At 42.1% G+C, this 17,358-nt stretch overlaps 1 protein-coding gene and 1 long non-coding RNA gene across 3 annotated transcripts in view; one reads left to right on the top strand and one right to left on the bottom strand.

The window, feature by feature from the left end:
* Positions 1 to 17,358, top strand: part of HLCS (holocarboxylase synthetase) — a 195,795-nt gene that overhangs the window by 15,906 nt on the left and 162,531 nt on the right. For both annotated transcript variants that reach the window (XM_090060519.1, XM_090060511.1), the window contains exons 2-4: positions 989 to 1,138; positions 6,684 to 6,846; positions 10,456 to 11,420. In XM_090060519.1, coding sequence (XP_089916645.1) covers positions 6,795 to 6,846; positions 10,456 to 11,420 — 1,017 coding nt within the window. In that variant the 5' untranslated portion in view covers positions 989 to 1,138; positions 6,684 to 6,794. The remainder of the gene's footprint in view (positions 1 to 988; positions 1,139 to 6,683; positions 6,847 to 10,455; positions 11,421 to 17,358) is intronic.
* The window catches only part of LOC149874368 (uncharacterized), a 131,475-nt gene that overhangs the window by 7,380 nt on the left and 106,737 nt on the right, over positions 1 to 17,358 (bottom strand). The window lies entirely within an intron of this gene.

The raw sequence follows: 17,358 nt of genomic DNA, 5'->3' as shown, positions 1-17,358 counted from the left end.
GCTAAGCAGAATTTTTCCAAATATTTGAGTTGGTCTAATAAAAGATATTGGATTTACCCAAAGAATCTTCTCTGCCTTTGTCCTTAGATCAACACAGCTACAACCTACACACATCAGCCTGTATTAAAATTTCATATTTAGAAATATTCCTAAGTATTCTTAATAATAAACAGGATTGTCGTTTCCTTCCCTGTATAGCTATATTAAAGACTTCTTGTTAAGCAAATACTGTTTTTTTTTTGTGTGAGGTAGTACACTAAATAGAATCTCTTTTATATAATGTTGGACTTATTTTCCTCATTGCATGCAGTGAAAAGTTGTAATGCTTTGAAAACTTAAATGCATGAAAATCATGACATTCCAACTTATAAGTCTTATAGCACATCATACAGTTTTGTTTCCATTTTTTAAAACTTTAATGCTTTTTTAAATTATAAAAGAAAGTAGGATGTCACAGAAGGAATGTATTGCTTGACATCTGCTTTTTGAAATTAACATGCATTTTAACTCGACAGTATTTGTCTAATTATAACTTTGTTAGATTTTTCTACAATGTATTCAGATTAAACATGAGCATTTTACTTTAATTTGAGGATTGTACCTTCATTTTTTTATATGTAAGATAGAATTAGGTCATGAATTATGCAGATGCATTAAAATACAACTTTATGTGATATTTGAGTAAGGTTTGCAAAACGGAAAGTTAAGTAGAGGAATATTCAATAAATTTTGGATCTGCACTAGTGGAAAGACTGCTTTTTGTCTTGATTGTCATTGTTATGTTAACTGTCAGCATAATACTGCTTAATTATTTATACCTTCACTTTTTCCTCTTCATAGAAATTGTGAAGTAATTGGGACTATTTGTATAAAACTGTCTGATGAACACCCAAGATAGCTTGGGGATAATTTAAATATAAATTATTAAAATGTGCTTTTTGACATCTTTTTCCTCAAAAGATGATGATGATTTTCTTGTTTGTTTCAGTCCCTGGATGACTTAAACAAATGGAGTCTACTTCTTATAACTCCCTTTATTTATACTGATAAAATAGTTGAAGCAGAACAGATTGCATTTGTGACAGAAAGTGTTTCTGCTCAGACAGATTTACAGAATATATCTAGCTCTTCAAAAAAGGTAAGTGACTGTTAATTTCTTTAAAAGAACGTAGTTATGACAAATTTAATGTACTGATATTAACTGCCCAAGAAATTTTAAAATTAAAATTAATGCTTAATGAAGTAGATATCTGTATAATGGAGATAAGGAACATGGACAATGTAAGTTCGATCGAGATTGTAACCTCCGACTGTATCTACTTCTTGAACAATGATTGCATCCTGAAGCATAATACAATGTTCTCTTACTGTGTGAGTGAAGGGAAAATTGGATTTGTGAAATAAGAAGAGAAATAGGCTGGGCATTGATTATATTAGCTTGTTAAACTTAGGAAGGTTGTACGTCATTATTCCTGTAGAAGACTCTCTTCTGCCATACTGAGTGAGTATCCCTCCCTTCTGTTATCAGTGGTCTTCATTTTTGGTATATTCTGGGTAGAACCTGTTTGCCTTTCTGTGTGTCTCTTCGACAAGTTTGGTTAGTAAAGAAGGATGATTTTGTGGTCAACTCACAGAGTTAGGAATTACAAGATTTTGAGATTTTATTCTTTCTTGCCTTTCAATATGATCTTGAATAAATCATTTTCAGGGCCTACTTTTTTTTCAAATATACTGAACAACTGCAAAAGTAGCTGAAGTAAATGAACTCTAGGGTTTGGCATTTCTTAAAGATGCCGATTCAACAAGGTGTTTAACAAGGTGTTTGTGTGTGTGAGTGTCTGAATAAGCTAATTAAAATTAGTACTGAAATGAGGTCCAAATCAGGTTCATCTTCCTGTAAAATGAGCAGCAGACTTCAATTTATCTATCTCACACGGGGTGTTGAAACTAAATTTTCAATATTTGAAAATGTTCTTGAGGTCCTTCATGGATGAAAAACTGGAATATATAGTAATAACACAATCTTCATAACATCTGTTTTATTACAATAGGCAGTTTTAAGTAGGATACTCATCCGATTGCTTGCAGAGCAGCATCCAGCTGGTAGGTCTGTTGGGGTTGGGGGGGGCAGATTTAGGCCCCAGTGGTGATTGAGGGTGTATGGCTGGGGCAGGGGCAGGTGCTGCCCAGCCAGGGTGGCTTGTGGGACAGACCTGCAAGCAGCTTGTCCAGGGGGCATGGGGAGGGAGGGGGGTGGCAGCTTCTGCTGCTGTGTGCACCCTCGGGACAGGCATAGGGGGCATTTTCCCCCTGCATCTGTGTGTGGGGCAAGGGCAAGTTGCTGCTGCAGGCTGGGACCAGGGGCTGCACTGGGCTCTTTCTGGTGTGGGGGTTGGGCTGGGGCTGCACTTATGGCAGGTGGTGGTGGTGCTGGGACTGGGCCTATGAGGTGGATTCCCCTGTAGACCTCCCTTCCCAGCACTGCTGCCACCTGCCCTGAGCACACCCTCAGCCCACCAACCCTACCAGGTACAGCCCAGTACATCCCCTGACTCCAGTCTGCAATCCATCCTTGCTCTGTGCACAGATCTGGGGGGGCTAATGTTCCCTATATCTGCCCCAGGGGTGCATGCACCAGCAGGAGCTACCCCCCACTCCCTGCAGCTCCATCCTGTGCCCTGCCCCAGCTGGGCAGTGCCTGACCCTGCCTCTGTCCCAGTCCCAGCCCCAGCCCCAGCCCCACTCCCTCCCTCAAAATGGGGTCCCTTGATCTGGCCCCCCTACACCCCTTCCCTCCCCTATGCTCCTTCACCTCAACAGACTTACCAGCTGGATTCTGTTCTCCAAGCTCCTGGGCTTGCTGCATGACTGCTGCTGCTGTGCGCATTCAGACATCATTTATTGGCAGCACTATCAGCCATATCAGACAAAAAGGCTGATTGCCGATAATGTCAATTTTCCTTTTATCGGTGCTGTTGTGATATAGACCGATGTATTGGTGCACTTCTATATAAAACAAATGTCTTCTTTATTATCATGGTTGATGCATGCTATATTTTCAAAAACATTGGCTGAATGAGAATATTCTAACATTTGAATTATTGGTTGCATAAAACCTCTAAGCTATATATGCATAAACAATAGTTATCCACATTTTATCACAGTTTCATATGAATCTAGGGCAATTTCAGCCTCTCTTCTGGATATTTGCTTTTATAAACTCTTCTGCTCATTCAGATGAGGTAGAAATATGTATTTATGATTTTATTTGTGTGTGTGTATGCACATGCACACACATGCACATGAATGTACATGTATGCGCACACCCACATAAATCAAATAGCTGAAAATTGTTTCCTAATTTCACTAATTTACTTACAGTTCATAAGTTAACAGTTTAGTGCCCAAAAGGACCATTTAATCATTTAGTTCAACCTTTTTTCATAAAATAAGCACTTGAACTTCACCCAGATACCCCTTTCTCTAATTCAGTAATATATATTTTGTCTGACTTATGATTGGAGTGAAGTTATCCAATATTTTAGCTTGTTTAAGACCTCTTTTTAAAATGTAGCAATTATAAGTAAGTAGTCTTAGTTCAACTGCCTGGTTGAGTCTCTTTAACAATTTTGGGGCTGTTTTCTTACCAAGTCAGTTAAAATCTGAGCCCTCCAAGTTTGTCATGCACATCTAAACTCTAGTACAGTGTTTCCCAACTGGTGTGCTGTCAGCCACGTCCAGGTGTGCCACGGAATCTTGGGGAGGAGGGGCGTGGCTCCCAGGGATGTGTGACTACAGGCAGTAATGCCACCGCTGCCCGTACTGTCGCTGCGCCTCGGCCAGCCCTGTGCCAATACCCCCTTCACCTGTTCTCCGTTTGGCCCCTTGCCAACCCCCCCTTCAGTGTTCAGCCCCTCCTCTCTCCCCTCCACCTTGGCTCAGCATTTGGCTGCTTGCTACCCTGCCCCCTGCATTTGGCTGGTGTTGTGAGGGGCAGAGAAGGCTGGGTAAGTGTGCCGTGGGGCAGAAAAAGTTGGGAAATGGTGCTCTAGCACAACATTAGACTTCGTTTACTCAGGAACTGCAAATAAACATGAGGCTTTGTATCTGACACTGTCTTCCTTCAGAAGTGGATTACATAAATAATAAATTAAGAAATAATAATGCTAAATTTTTGTTTGAGTATTTGCTGAGGTAGTAGCAATTAAAATAGACATTTTTCCAAGAATTAATTACTTTTCAGACTATTAAATATGGTGTTAAAAAGACATTTTAATTCTGTTGTGTTTAGTGGAAAAAGGGAAAACTGTACCAAAACACTCTGGTGACAATAGTTTTAAAATATTTGTAGTATTCTGTAGGGAGTTCATTTGTCTGCTACTATTTAAAAAGGCTCTGCTGCGAAGGTTAACTTAATCTCACAACTAGTCTGTGTATTTGAAATCCTTAGCATACTATAGACTTAGATTAAAATATTTTTTATCTATCTGTATGGCTGAATTTATTTTTGTGTTCCTGTCCTGGTCTTCTTGAGAAGATACAGATTTTTCATCAGGCTTGATGTGGGGTTCCGCAGGGCTCGGTCCTCGGGCCTGCACTGTTCAACATCTTCATCAGTGACTTGGATGAGGGGGTAGAAAGCACCCTGTTCAAGTTTGCTGATGACACTAAGATGTGGGGGGATGTGGGTGCACTAGAAGGGTGCAATAGGCTACAAGCTGACCTTGACAGGTTGCAACGGTGGGCGGATGAGAATAGGATGGGGTTTAACACTGATAAGTGCAAGGTGTTGCACATGGGGAGGAAGAACCGGCACCACACTTACAGGTTGGGGAACTCTCCTCTTGCCAGCACGGAGACGGAAAAGGATCTTGGAGTCGTCATTGACTCCACGATGAACATGGGCCGGCAGTGTGGGGAGGCAGTCAAGAAGGCCAATCGTACCCTATCATGCATCCACAGATGCATCTCGAGCAGGTCCAGGGAGGTGATCCTCCCCCTCTATGCGGCACTGGTCAGGCCGCAGCTGGAGTACTGCGTCCAGTTCTGGGCGCCACACTTCAAGAGGGACGTGGACAATATGGAAAGAGTTCAGAGGAGGGCCACTCGTATGATCAGGGGTCAGCAGGGCAGGCCTTATGAGGATAGGCTACGGGACCTGAACCTGTTTAGCCTCCACAAGAGAAGGCTAAGGGGGGACCTTGTGGCCTGCTACAAACTGGTCAGGGGGGATCAGCAGGTATTGGGGGAGTCCCTGTTCCCCCGTGCGCTGCCAGGAGTGACCAGGAATAACGGTCACAAACTGGCGGAGGGTAAGTTTAGATTAGATATTAGGAGGCGCTACTTCACAGTCAGGGTGGCTAGGGCCTGGAACCAGCTTCCAGGGGAAGTGGTGCAGGCTCCTAGCCTGGGGATTTTTAAAAGGAAGTTAGATGAGCACCTTGCCGGGGTCATCTGACCCCGGTGCTCTTTCCTGCTAAGGCAGGGGGTCGGACTAGATGATCTACCTAGGTCCCTTCCGACTCTAGCTCCTATGAAACTATAAATGTTGATGATTTATTTTTTGTCACTTTTAAAAACCTTATCTCTAAACTTTTTAGTTATTCCCATAGTATGTTTTCCTGGCTCTAGCTTGGCGCAAACTGAGATACTCTTCAGATAGAAGTCTAAGAGCATCACTTTTATAGCGCTTTTATTACCAACTTCCCATCATGGTTATTGAAGTTGCTGTAGAAGTTTGCTGTGTTCCATTTATGATTTTGAAGGCTATATAAAAGTAAGACTCTGATTAACTTAATCCATGGTGCCTTTCTGCTGCTTGTCTCTGCATTCTTCTTAACATATTTGAGCTGAAAGACATGCTGCTGCTCTGAATTGAAAAGGGAAGTGAAGAGATTTAGCTGCAGAACACAGTTCTTTCCATGCTGCTTACTATAGTAAATCTTTTTGCTTGTGTTCTGCAGAGATTTCAAAACTTTGATCTCTGAGAAAGAAGTACTTGTGCTTACCTGTTGCTCTCAAAACTCAATTCAGCCTTTGTTTACATCTGTCAGGACTAAATAGAAATCAAGTCCTGTACCAGGTATCGGTTGATACATGACCCTCCTTTGATAAGTTTTCTTTGTGAATGTTTTGGCTGTTCTTGGGCTTATGTACTCACAATTCTCAGTCGTGGGGGGATGCACTTGTGTGTAGCACTGAATGTTGGAAATGGCTTCTCTGTCTGGGATTCAAATGTTAAGTTAATTGCAGTGGTCATTGCTTTAAAGACATGGTGGTTTTAGGGAAAAGAGTTTTATTTTTAAAGAGATTCTGAGGATGTGCTGTGTTCTGTTTATGCTGACCTTGCTATTATGTTTATGTTGATGTTCCCATGTTGGCTTCACTTCTTATTGTTTTGGTTTAAGATTGCTGTCCTGGAAATTTACAATGTCAACTTTATATATGGAATCACCTTTTTGTGTGTGTGTGTGTGTCCTCTCCCTTTATATAATATATATTTTTCTCCCTTGTATATAAGGACATTCTATATATACGTGTAACACATACACATATACATGTGTATACGTCCCTTTTTCTGTCCTAGAAATGCCTATGTATATAGTATTGTAAATATTGGTTAAGTTCTTCTCTCTAGATCTGGAAATTACAACTAGATTTTTTTTCTTAATATATATTCTTAGATTGTGAAGTGGTCAGACTATTGTTCACCTTTGGCTTATAAATCTGGGGAAACATATAAATTAATTGCCAAAGCAAGTGTGGATAACTTCAGTAACCTTGGAATAGCATTCATGGAAGACAGACTTCAAATGGATAATGGAATGGTGCCAAACAAGATTGTTTGTAAGTATCCTCATAAATCTTTTTATCTGTAGTGCAGCATACTAGTTTTACATTTATACTTGTAAGTTCAATACATATATACAAAGAAAAATACTTTTGGCATATTAGTAGATATTGTCCAGAAGGACACAGTAAGTTGCTCATTTCAAAGGGAACATTTTAAGTTTCTTCCACTTAACACCTAACGCATATTGAAAATTGAAATATGTTGTTCAAGTTTGCCTGACTTGGAGAGTTTACTAAGTCTAGTACAAATTCGTATTAGCAATGCTAGCCAGAAAATTAATTGTTCAAGAAATCTTCAAAATAATACCATATTTAACCATTTATATTTAAATGCCCAGGTCATTACTGTGTCTTACAAAAGCCAAAGTTAATGTCAGCAAAAATTTAGATTTATGATAATGTCCCTGAAGACATGAGATGCTGTAGCACAATTTTTTAGAAAAGTTAATGTAACAGTTGCAAAGATCAAGCTAACTAAATAATTTTGGCATATAATTTATTTACTGAAATGTTGCTTTAGTTAACAAATTTGAGCCTAATTGTCTGAATAGCTTGATCTGGAAAGATTTCAGGCCAATGCTGTCAACATTGGAAAAGAAAATGGCAGTTCTCCTTTTATACCATAACATCTTAAGTGCTGTATCTGATCTGTGCAATTGAAAGTATCCCCTCCCAGAATATTCGATCTAAACTATTGTTGCTGTTTTGCTGGTTTAATACAGTCTCTGAGCCATAAACCAATTTCCAGGAAGCTTGAATCCTCCCAGCCACCATGCTAAAATATATTCTGGGACTGGATGACCCCACTTCAAGCTTGAGGTTATCTGGAGTAATTGAATATCTGTGGGTTTCATGACTTCCTTTAGTGGTTGAAACGCCATTCATTGGAATAGGGACTTGCAACCTAGGTCCTGATTACAAGATAGTTTTCACCGTTGCTGTTTGGATTACTGAATATTCATATCTTGGTAGTAAAGCTCCAGCAGGTGAAAATGAGGGATACCCATCTTATCTTGCAACATGTTGCCTAGGACATTCCTGTAAAAGGTGGGATCCCTTAGAAGGAGCCAGCAACTAGGGGTGTGCAAAATGGATTCAATTTGGATTCAGATGTGGCCTGATTTGGGGGACAGTGTTTCGATTCGTTGATTCAGATCGCTGTCCCCAATTTGATTCATCCAAATCCGAATCTGAAGATTCGATGCTGATTCAGAAAATCAGCAATTTAGCCATAGACACATCTTTAAATGTTTTTTCTATGTACCTTGAGGTACCAGGCGCGGCTCGTGAATGTTGCGATGCTGGGGTTGATGGAGCATCCCACAGGAGCATGGGGGGCCCCCCAGCATGCTTGGTGGTGAACCTGGAAGTGGACTGGAAGTACTTCTGGTCCACTTCTGGGTCCGCTGGGTGTCCCCCCCTCTAGCGCCTGGCCACAAGGGGACACTGAGTGGCCCCCTGACCCAGGAGGCACCAGTTGCCATTGTGGGGGGTCCCCGTGCATACTTCCTGGTGGACCCAGAAGTGGACCAGAAGTCTGCTGCAGAGTGTGCTGGGGAGCCCCCCACACTCCTGTGGGACACTCCATCCGCCCCAGCATCTCAGTATTCGTGAGCCACCTGGTACCTTGAGGTATGTAGAAAAAACATTTAAAGATGTGTCTATGGCTAAATTGCTGATTTTCTGAATCAATTTGGGGGGTTCTGATTCAATTTGGAGAGATTAAAGGTTCTCCTGATTCGATTTGGATTTGGAGATTTGGCCACCAAATTGGGCTGAATGTCCTGAATTAAATTGGGGACTGAAGCTTCGCATAGCCCTACCAGCAACCTATGACTGGATCTGGCCTACAGAGCCATTTTATATGGCCTGCAGAACCAGGAGCCAGCATTTCAGCAGTCAGGATTTTTGTGATGCTGTGGGGGAGGGAGAGAAGGGTCCTTCACCTATGTGGTAGGGAGAAATGGCAGTAGCAGCACTTGGGTGGGGGGAGGGCTGGGAGTGGTGACTGCAGTTACAGCTCTGGCAGCAGCTTAAGCAGCAGTGATACAGGCCAGGTTGGAAGTAGTTTGTGCTTGGAGCTGTCAAATGTTGCCAGCCCCTACCCTAGATCAAATGTCTGCCCTTATCAGGCAGTTTTAGGGTACTGTGAACAGAAGAAATTTAGGGCATCCAGTCCCAGAATATATTTCAGCATGGTGGCTGGTATATTGTCTTGAGGGGAAATACGTGGGCTCAGGTACCTTGAGGCAGAGGAAATTATACCTACATCTCCCACATACTGGGAAATGTTCACAGTTCACTGGGCTGTCACATAAAGGACATCACCACTTTTCTTCTTCCTGTTAATTTAGCCTTAGTTTTCTTTGATTTTCTTAGGAGTGCCCAGAAAGAAATGTTTAATTCAGTACAATGCCCTGTTCTGCTTTTTGTTGTCAAGAAAAGTGAAACTAATTAAAATGTTTGGAGTTTGAAACATTTTTCTTGTTTGTTTAACTGTAGGAATGAAAAAAAATTGCATAACCATGCAAAAAAAGTAATTTTCTTTCCATTTCCTCATTGTTCTGTAAATTTTATGGTGACACTTCTTTGCGGTGTCCCTTCTATTGGATCAGAAATCTTTTCCTATTTTTGTATTTCCATTGTTAACTTTTAAACCAGTTCCAATTAGTTTTTTACTTTCTGCTTTTCTGGGTCCTTATCTGTTCTGGTCCAAGGGCTTAGAGCTATCCCTTTCTTACTGCAGTGCAGAAATAATTCATACTTTTCCATATCCCCATAACTGTTGCCCCCCAAAAGTACAAAAAAACTTATAGGTCAGTGCTTCTACCGTGTTCATTATCATCCAGGTTTATACAGCTTATTTGGGAACAACAATGAGCCAAGTCTCCATTCTGTTCCTCAGTCTGGACCAGTATTTTTTATGGCTTCGTCCATCACTTTTTTTTTTCCTTTTCCTCAGTCAGAGTGGAGCAGGCCAAATTGAGTGAACTACACTGAGTGAACTAAAATATGCTGCATCTGCTAGAAGCACCCCACAGGAAAGGCATAAGGGATGTTCTGCTTCAGCTATTTCCAAATTATGAACCTTTGTCCAGGCAGAGAAGTCAGGTCTAGATAGACAGACACTGCTCTGTTCTTGTCTTTTCACAGCATCTGCAGCTTGAGTTCTTGAAAGCATATCTTATTTAGTTACTCTAAGGTACATACCTACTCTACCTTCTGCCTTGCATATTTGAACCGTGCACAGTCAACATTGACTTCAGTGTCAAAAATAGTTGTTTATTCCCTCTAAATGTCTCAAGTTAGCCTCTCAAAATCAAAGACAATTGAAATTAGAGGTTACATAATGAATCACTGGTAGAATCAAGAACAGAATATTTGGCTTCCAGCCTGAATTCTGTATAAATTCCCAGTATGTCAGGTAAACGGCCTGAGTTCACTGCGTTTCAGGGAGTGGGTAGTTCTTATTTTCTAAAATGAGAAAATGTTTAGTAGTAGAATGAGTTGTTCTGAAATTAATTGAAAATCACCTTGAATATTAAGGCTGTTGATACTCAACATTACTATTTTTATGTATTTTATATCATTTTTCTCTCTCAGCTGTTCATTTACAGGAATCTGCTCTTAAGAAGTTAGAACAGGTGGCCTCAGCTGTGGAAGAGAAGAAAAGTGCTAATGGTGCAGAAATGGAAGAACTAACCCCTGCTATACCTTTAGAGGCTACTGCTGAATATGAATCAGATGTAGCTGATCCTCCAGGAGGAGGTGGTGAAGGGATGCAAGCAGAGAGATCCAAGCTAGAGAGAGGACATGAGTCTCAGGATGAATCTAATAACCTTCCTGATAAAGAAACAGGTTCTGGAGAACACCACCATCTTCATCTTTCAAGCTGTCATGAGTGCTTGCAACTTGAAAGCAGTACCATTGAGTCAGTAAGATTTGCCTCTGCAGAAAACATTCCAGAACTTCCTGATGATTGCAGTGGCAGCTTGGAAGAAGTTACTGATGACTTTCTGGCAAGAGACATAAAAAGAGTAAATCTTAGTGGGAAGCCTCCTAACATTTTGGTTTATGTGGGATCTGACTATATGAAAACAAAATTTGAGCAGATAGAATCAATCCTCAAGGAATGCATTGATCCAGACAATTATGTAATCTACCCATTGCTGGAGAAGCAAATTCTGAAAGTTCCATGGCTTGATAACTCTTTGTTGTTGGTCATTGCCACAGAGGAACCCATTTCTGAGGACAATCATAAACAATTTCTGACCTTCTTGTCAAAAGGTGGAAAGATTTTAGGACTTTCTACCTCTTTTACTTTTGACAGTATAAAAGTGAAGAGAAAAAATGAACTGAAGAAGACCATCCATGAACTGGTGTTCTTTAAAGCAGACAACACAGAAGTTAAATTAAACCTTCTGACCAGTGGCAGTGTTTTTGAGGAGGATGTTCAGGAAGATATCAAGAGAGCAAGGCCACTGAGTTGCTTAAATAATCCAGATAAAGATATAGTTATTATTCACCTGACTTATGGAGACATTAGAGGAGAAGCCATTCTTTGTCAGGTATGAAGTGTATTAAGACCTAACTTACTTTTTTGCTGTAACATAAAAGAATTGTAGTGCTGAATGTCAATGGATTTTTCCATTCAAAGCTATTTTTTTTGTCCTTTGTACTCTACAAACAAAGGAAAAGCACCCTTCTACTGTATTTGCTCAAATACAAGATGAGATTTCCCCCCCCAGCCAAAATCAGCATAGGGCAAAAACCTCCTTGTCTTACAGTTGCATACAAATAAAAACATTAAATACTAGAGGTTCACTGATACATTGGTCCCATATCGAATCGGCACCACGTAAGGAAAATTGACGGCATTGGCAGTCCCCTTCTTTTGGCTGATGTGGCCTATGCTGTCACTGATAAATGCTGTGTGCATGCACGCAGCTGCAGCATAGCATGCAAGTGGCCAGGAGTGCAGCCTGGCAGTGTGGAGAGCAGCCAGGTCAGGTTGGTAAGACTGTTGTGAGGGAAGGGCTGTGTGGGTGGTGCGGCAGATTGAGGCCCCTGTGGTGAGGGAGGCAGTGGGGCTGGGGCTTAGGCAGGCACTGCACAGCTGGGGAGGAACAGAGCTGCGAGTGGCTCATCAGGCAATGTGGGGGGGTGGGGCTAGGCTCACTGTGGGAGGGCATGGATGGCATGTACCTGGATTCGCGCATGGGGCAATGGTGGGCTGCTGCTGCAGGCTGGGACTGGGGGTGGCAACAGGCTCTTCCTGACGGGGAGGCTGAGTCAGGCTTTGCTTGAGGCGGGCAGTGGCAGTGCTAGGAGGGGGATTGCGGGGAGGGGTGACAGCCATCCCAAAATTTGCCATAGCTCCCCACACCCTCACTCCCAGCATTGCCGCCTACCCTGAGTGCAGCCCAGCCCTGCCATCAAGACTGCCCCGGCCCCAAGCTACCCTTGCCCCAAGTGCAAATCCGGGGGCACATACCCTTCCGGGGTGCACGCAGTGGTGGGAGCTGCCCCCCTTCCCCATGTCTCTGTCCCGCACTCCACCCTAGCTGTGCAGCACCTGCCCCTGCCTCAGCCCCAGTCCCAGCCCACTCCCTCCCTCACTGCTTGGGCCTCAGCCTGCTCCCCCCCACACCCCTTCCTTCCTCCCTCGCGCCTTCCCCCCCAACAGACTTACCAGCCAGACACTGCTCTCTGTACTGCTGGGCTGCATATTGGCAATTGGATTGGTATCAGACAACATGGCTTGTTAAAAATTGGCCATCGGTATCGGCCCAAAAAATCTCTGTCGGTACACCCCTATTAAATAGATTGTCTATCATTAAACTGCTGCCAAGCAGCATGTGCTCAGTAATAGAAACGAACTAAATGGATTAAATGCAGGCAACACTGAGCATGACTATATAGCATATGACCCCCCATGAGGTAAACATACAGATGGGAACTTTTTTATTATTGTTATTGTTTACAAATTTTATTTAAAACACGCTTTTCACCCTGCACTTGCAAAGCTTTACATATTGAGCATTCTTGTTCTAACAACAATTCATATTGCAAACACTACGTATCCAAAAACATACAGCTATATATATTAAACTCTAAACAACATACATCAGCTTCCTCAAAAAAAACTCATACAGAACTCTTTTCCTTCATATAGAACCCCATGGAAAACAGTTACCTCAGTAACCACCTGAAACTCTTCACCCCTCCAATCAGTCCTCTCTGTTGGTTGAGTGAAACAAGCATGTTCTGTCCTCTTTTTTCTTCACTTCTCCACTTCTTCTCTGATCTCTTCCTAGTCCTGATTGATGTAGTATTTTAGTTCATGCAGCCCTAGCTTCAGGCCCATTCTTTCAGTGAAAATTGCCTCCTTAGAAACTCAGAGGTTTCTTACTTTCCATAAACTAGTTTTAATATATGCTAATAAAGTCCTTAATAGTATTTCCTCCAGTCTCTCTGGTATGAGTCCATATAGTACCATCTCCTGTGCTGTCAGTTTATTTCGGTGATGCTCAAAGTGGTGGATTCTTTTGTACCCCCCCTTTGTTATACGTACACTCCCAAAACACGTCTCATGGTTTCTTCTTCCTTGCACTTCTCCATTGGGCACCTTGATGAGCTCATTAAGCTTTATCTGTGTTGCATCTCTCTCACTGGCAAGATATTTCTTACAACCATCTATGATAGGTCAGCATGTTCTCCTTTTAGTTATTTACCCACCACTGCTCCCCACACCTTCTTTACTTGTTCTTCTGTGAAGTTTCCCTCCAGTGCCATCATGTCTCTTTCTCGTACTGCTTTCATCAATTTCTTACAGTCTTTCTGGACTACCAGCCCTACCTTCCCTATTTCTGTATGAAACCTTCCATCCTGATGCAATGACTCCGTGGTTGCCACACCCACAGACTCTTCAAAGAGGTTTGATATATTCCTCATTTCCTCAAAATCGCAGCTGCATGAAATCCAATGATAAATACTGCTTTCCCCTTTCCCTCTGATACTGCCCTGCATACTGCATTTACATAGTTGGCATACATGAACAATCCCAAGTCTGGCAGCCCACATCCCCCAATTTCTATTGCTTTGTACAGTTCAGCGCTAGCCAATCTTTCTCTTTTGGCATTCCATAAGAACGCACATTTTCCTCTGTAGTTTTGCTATCTGTTGCCACATATATAGAATAGTTGGCAGTAACCCAGCCTTAACTGCCACCACTTTTCCAGCGAAGAACAGCATTCTTCCGGACCATAACCAAAGTATTTGGTGTATCCTTGCCATCACCTTTTTCCATGCTGTATCACCTTTCCCCTCAGCATCCATCCTAGGATCTCCCCTAGCACTTTTAATTTCTCTCTCTCTTATTTGAAGGCCGAACTTCTCCAAGTCCCTCCAGTTCTGCACTCCTTTCAATCTATTTAGTTTAGTTCCCATCACTTCTCCATACTCTGATGTATGCTTTAGCACCCTTTCCATAGAAGGTTTATCTCTAACTACTGCATTCATATTATCCATGTATAAGATGCATTTTACCTCACCCCCTCACAGTATCTTTACTCTGCTTATGATCTTGTCTTTTCTTATTCTTTGTGCTAATGTTTCAATGCCACACACAGACAGTGGTGATGGGGCACCCTTGGCTCACTCCTGTATGGGTTTTTAAGGTCCCACTTAGATGTTCGTTAATTTGGACTTGACTCTGCTTCTCTATATAATAGCCTTATTCAACACACAACTTTCTCTGGGAACCCCATTTTCCTAGCACTTCAAATATGTAATCATCATGAATAATGATCCACTCTGTCACATACTTATTCTAAACCTAGGTTTGCTATAACTGTATTTGTGTTCCTGTCTTGGATGTGGGACAGTGTATCTGATCTCTCTGATCATTTTGGAGATCCTTTTACCTGGTACTGTGCATACTTGGTCTTCATGTATTGTCTTCTGGAAGTTTTTCTTCATCCTGAAAGCCAGTGTCTTGGCCATTAACTTATATTCCATATTAAGGAGTATAATCAGTCACCAGTTTTTCAAGAGTTCCTTTGCCCCTTTCTGGAAGAGTAAGATCACAATGCCTATTGTAAAATCTTTTCCTGCCTCCCCTGTTTCCATTCTTTCCTCAAAACTTCTGCTCTATCCCTCTCTACTTATCCTCAAAACTTCTCATATAATTTCATAGGTCTGCTTCTGGTGATCTCCCTCTTAAAGGTTTTTAAACACTCCTGGACTTTCTTTAAGCTTATCTTTTCTTCCATCTTTGCTTCTTCCTCCTCTACTTTCTCTTCAGTCTCTTCCAGCCAATCCTTCATCTTATTCCTGTCTATTTCCTCCTTCTGATATAGCTCTTCATAAACTCTTCACATTGCATTTAACACCTCCTGCTTTTCCACCTAGTACCACCTTCCTGAACTGCTTTTAATTTTCCTTTTGCTGTCTTCACTCTAGCCAAAAAATGTAAGGATCACTCTTCATTTTCTACCACCCAGGGTGCTTGTGCTAAAAACATTTTTCTCTCGTCTTTCTTTTAAACCAGCTTTCTATCTCTTGCTTTGTTTCTTCTAGTTTTTGTTGTATCTGTCTTCCTTCAGCTCCTTTTAGGAGCTCCTGCAGATTTTTGTAGCTCTCTCAGATCGTTCGTTTTTTTCCATTTTTGGCCTTCCTTCCTTCCTGAAGAATTGTCCCGTCCTTTTCTTCATCATCCACCATTCTCTGATACTCTTAAAAATATTTTTTTTAGTATTCTCCACCCCTTATGCTGTCTTGTGTACCTTTGACATACCTCTTTATCTTGTAAGAGATTCCACACACCCTTTTTCCTTATGGGGCTTTTACCAAGACTCAGTTCTGCATTCAGCATCTGGTGATTAGTAAATGCTACACATATGGTTTCTTTCTTCCTTATCTCTGTTTCTTTTGATACAAACACAAAGTCAGTTCTTGATTGTTCCTTTCCGCTGGAGTCAGTTCTGATGAAAACTTTCTCCCTTGCCCACACATCTCGTAATGACTTTTTAATTGTATTTGTGACAATCTGGATAAACTGTCTGAAGTTCTGCCGCCTCCTTTCCTTGTTCTGTCACCTCTTTCTGTTATGCAGCTGAAGTCCCCCACTTATCAGTGGTCTCCCTCTGACCAAATAAACTGCTTTCTAAGCAGAGCCTTCCTCCTTTCACTCCAGTGATGCCTATACATTGAAAACTTCTAATTCTGCTTGCCTGGCTGATGTTATCATTCACTTCAGTCTACCAGTGATGTCTTCTACCTTCTGTGCTTCCACCTCTGGGTTCTTGAATAGTATTGCCACTCCAGCTGCTTTGTTGTCAATTGTCCCTGACCATCAAGACAGTCCCTACTTCTGCCTCGTCTCAAAACATTTGTAATCCCTCTCCCCCAGTATACCATATTCTTGTAGGTAGATCATGTCTGCCTTTACTTGATTTAACAATGGTTTGACCTGTTCCCATCTCTTCCTTGTTTAGACATTCCTGACATTTAACTGAAGCTATAATCGGTGCAGTTGCACTTCTGTTAAACTGAGTGTATCTGTCTTTTTGAGGATCATCTGTGCCGCTGCTTGTCATGGTCAGCTCTAGCCCTTCCCCCCATCCCTGTTTCTCTTGTTAGCTGCCTGCTTGCTTTTGCAGCTAGGAAGGCTTCCAGTTTCCTGCTGCACCCCACCTGGGTCTAGTCATTTGGTTTTAATGCTGATTGAGTCCTCCAAGTCCCTGTCCAAATACTATGGTTATCCCTCATTTTCTCTATCCACAGAACCTGCTGCACATATTTTTCCAGACACCTGTCTATGTCTGCTTCCTTTGATGTATCCATATACATTCAGACAATAATCACGCTTTCCCTTGCTTTTCTGATGCTACAAACTTTAACCCTTTTAATTCCTCCCTCCCCCCTTTCTCTGCATGTCTCACAAAATTTGTCATATCCTTCTTTGTTCCAGTAAGTTAGTTGCATGTCTTTCAGTTGGAGAAAGCCATTATGCTGGTTCCATCTGTACAACCAATATCTTGAACAGTACCTTCCCAGAATTGTATCTGTTCATCAGATTCCTTTTGCACTCTGTCACTGGTTAACATTGCCTTTATCTATAGTCTCCACTCTTGACTGGCATCCTATGGTCTCTTCTGTATCTTTCTGCCATGCTACTCCCAGTGGGCCAACCTTTCATTGCACTCCCAACGATCCTTCTTCAGCTGCTCCTGTTCTGTCTCCCACTCTCCTCTGCTTCTGTTGTCCTTCTGGCCTTATCTCTCTCAGACGTGAGGGAGAAAATATTATTGGAGGAGGGTTTGTGGCTGAGTACACATACAGACATAGACTACCCAGCAGATAAGTTTGTGGAGGGGAAGGGGTGGGAGGAGAGGGAAGAGGTGTGGTGGGGGGCAGATAGAGGCTCCCACAGTGATGGAGGGAGTGGGGCAGGGGCTGCAGTGAATAGGGTCCCGGGGCGGGTTGTAGGATGGTTGGAGCCTA

This window comes from Crocodylus siamensis, chromosome 1 (assembly GCF_052110815.1).
Source record: "Crocodylus siamensis isolate JL-2025a chromosome 1, ASM5211081v1, whole genome shotgun sequence".
In the NCBI taxonomy this organism is placed as follows: Eukaryota; Metazoa; Chordata; order Crocodylia; family Crocodylidae; genus Crocodylus; species Crocodylus siamensis.
The sequence above is the reverse complement of the archived record's forward strand: the minus strand, read 5'-3'. Positions and strand labels throughout refer to the sequence as shown.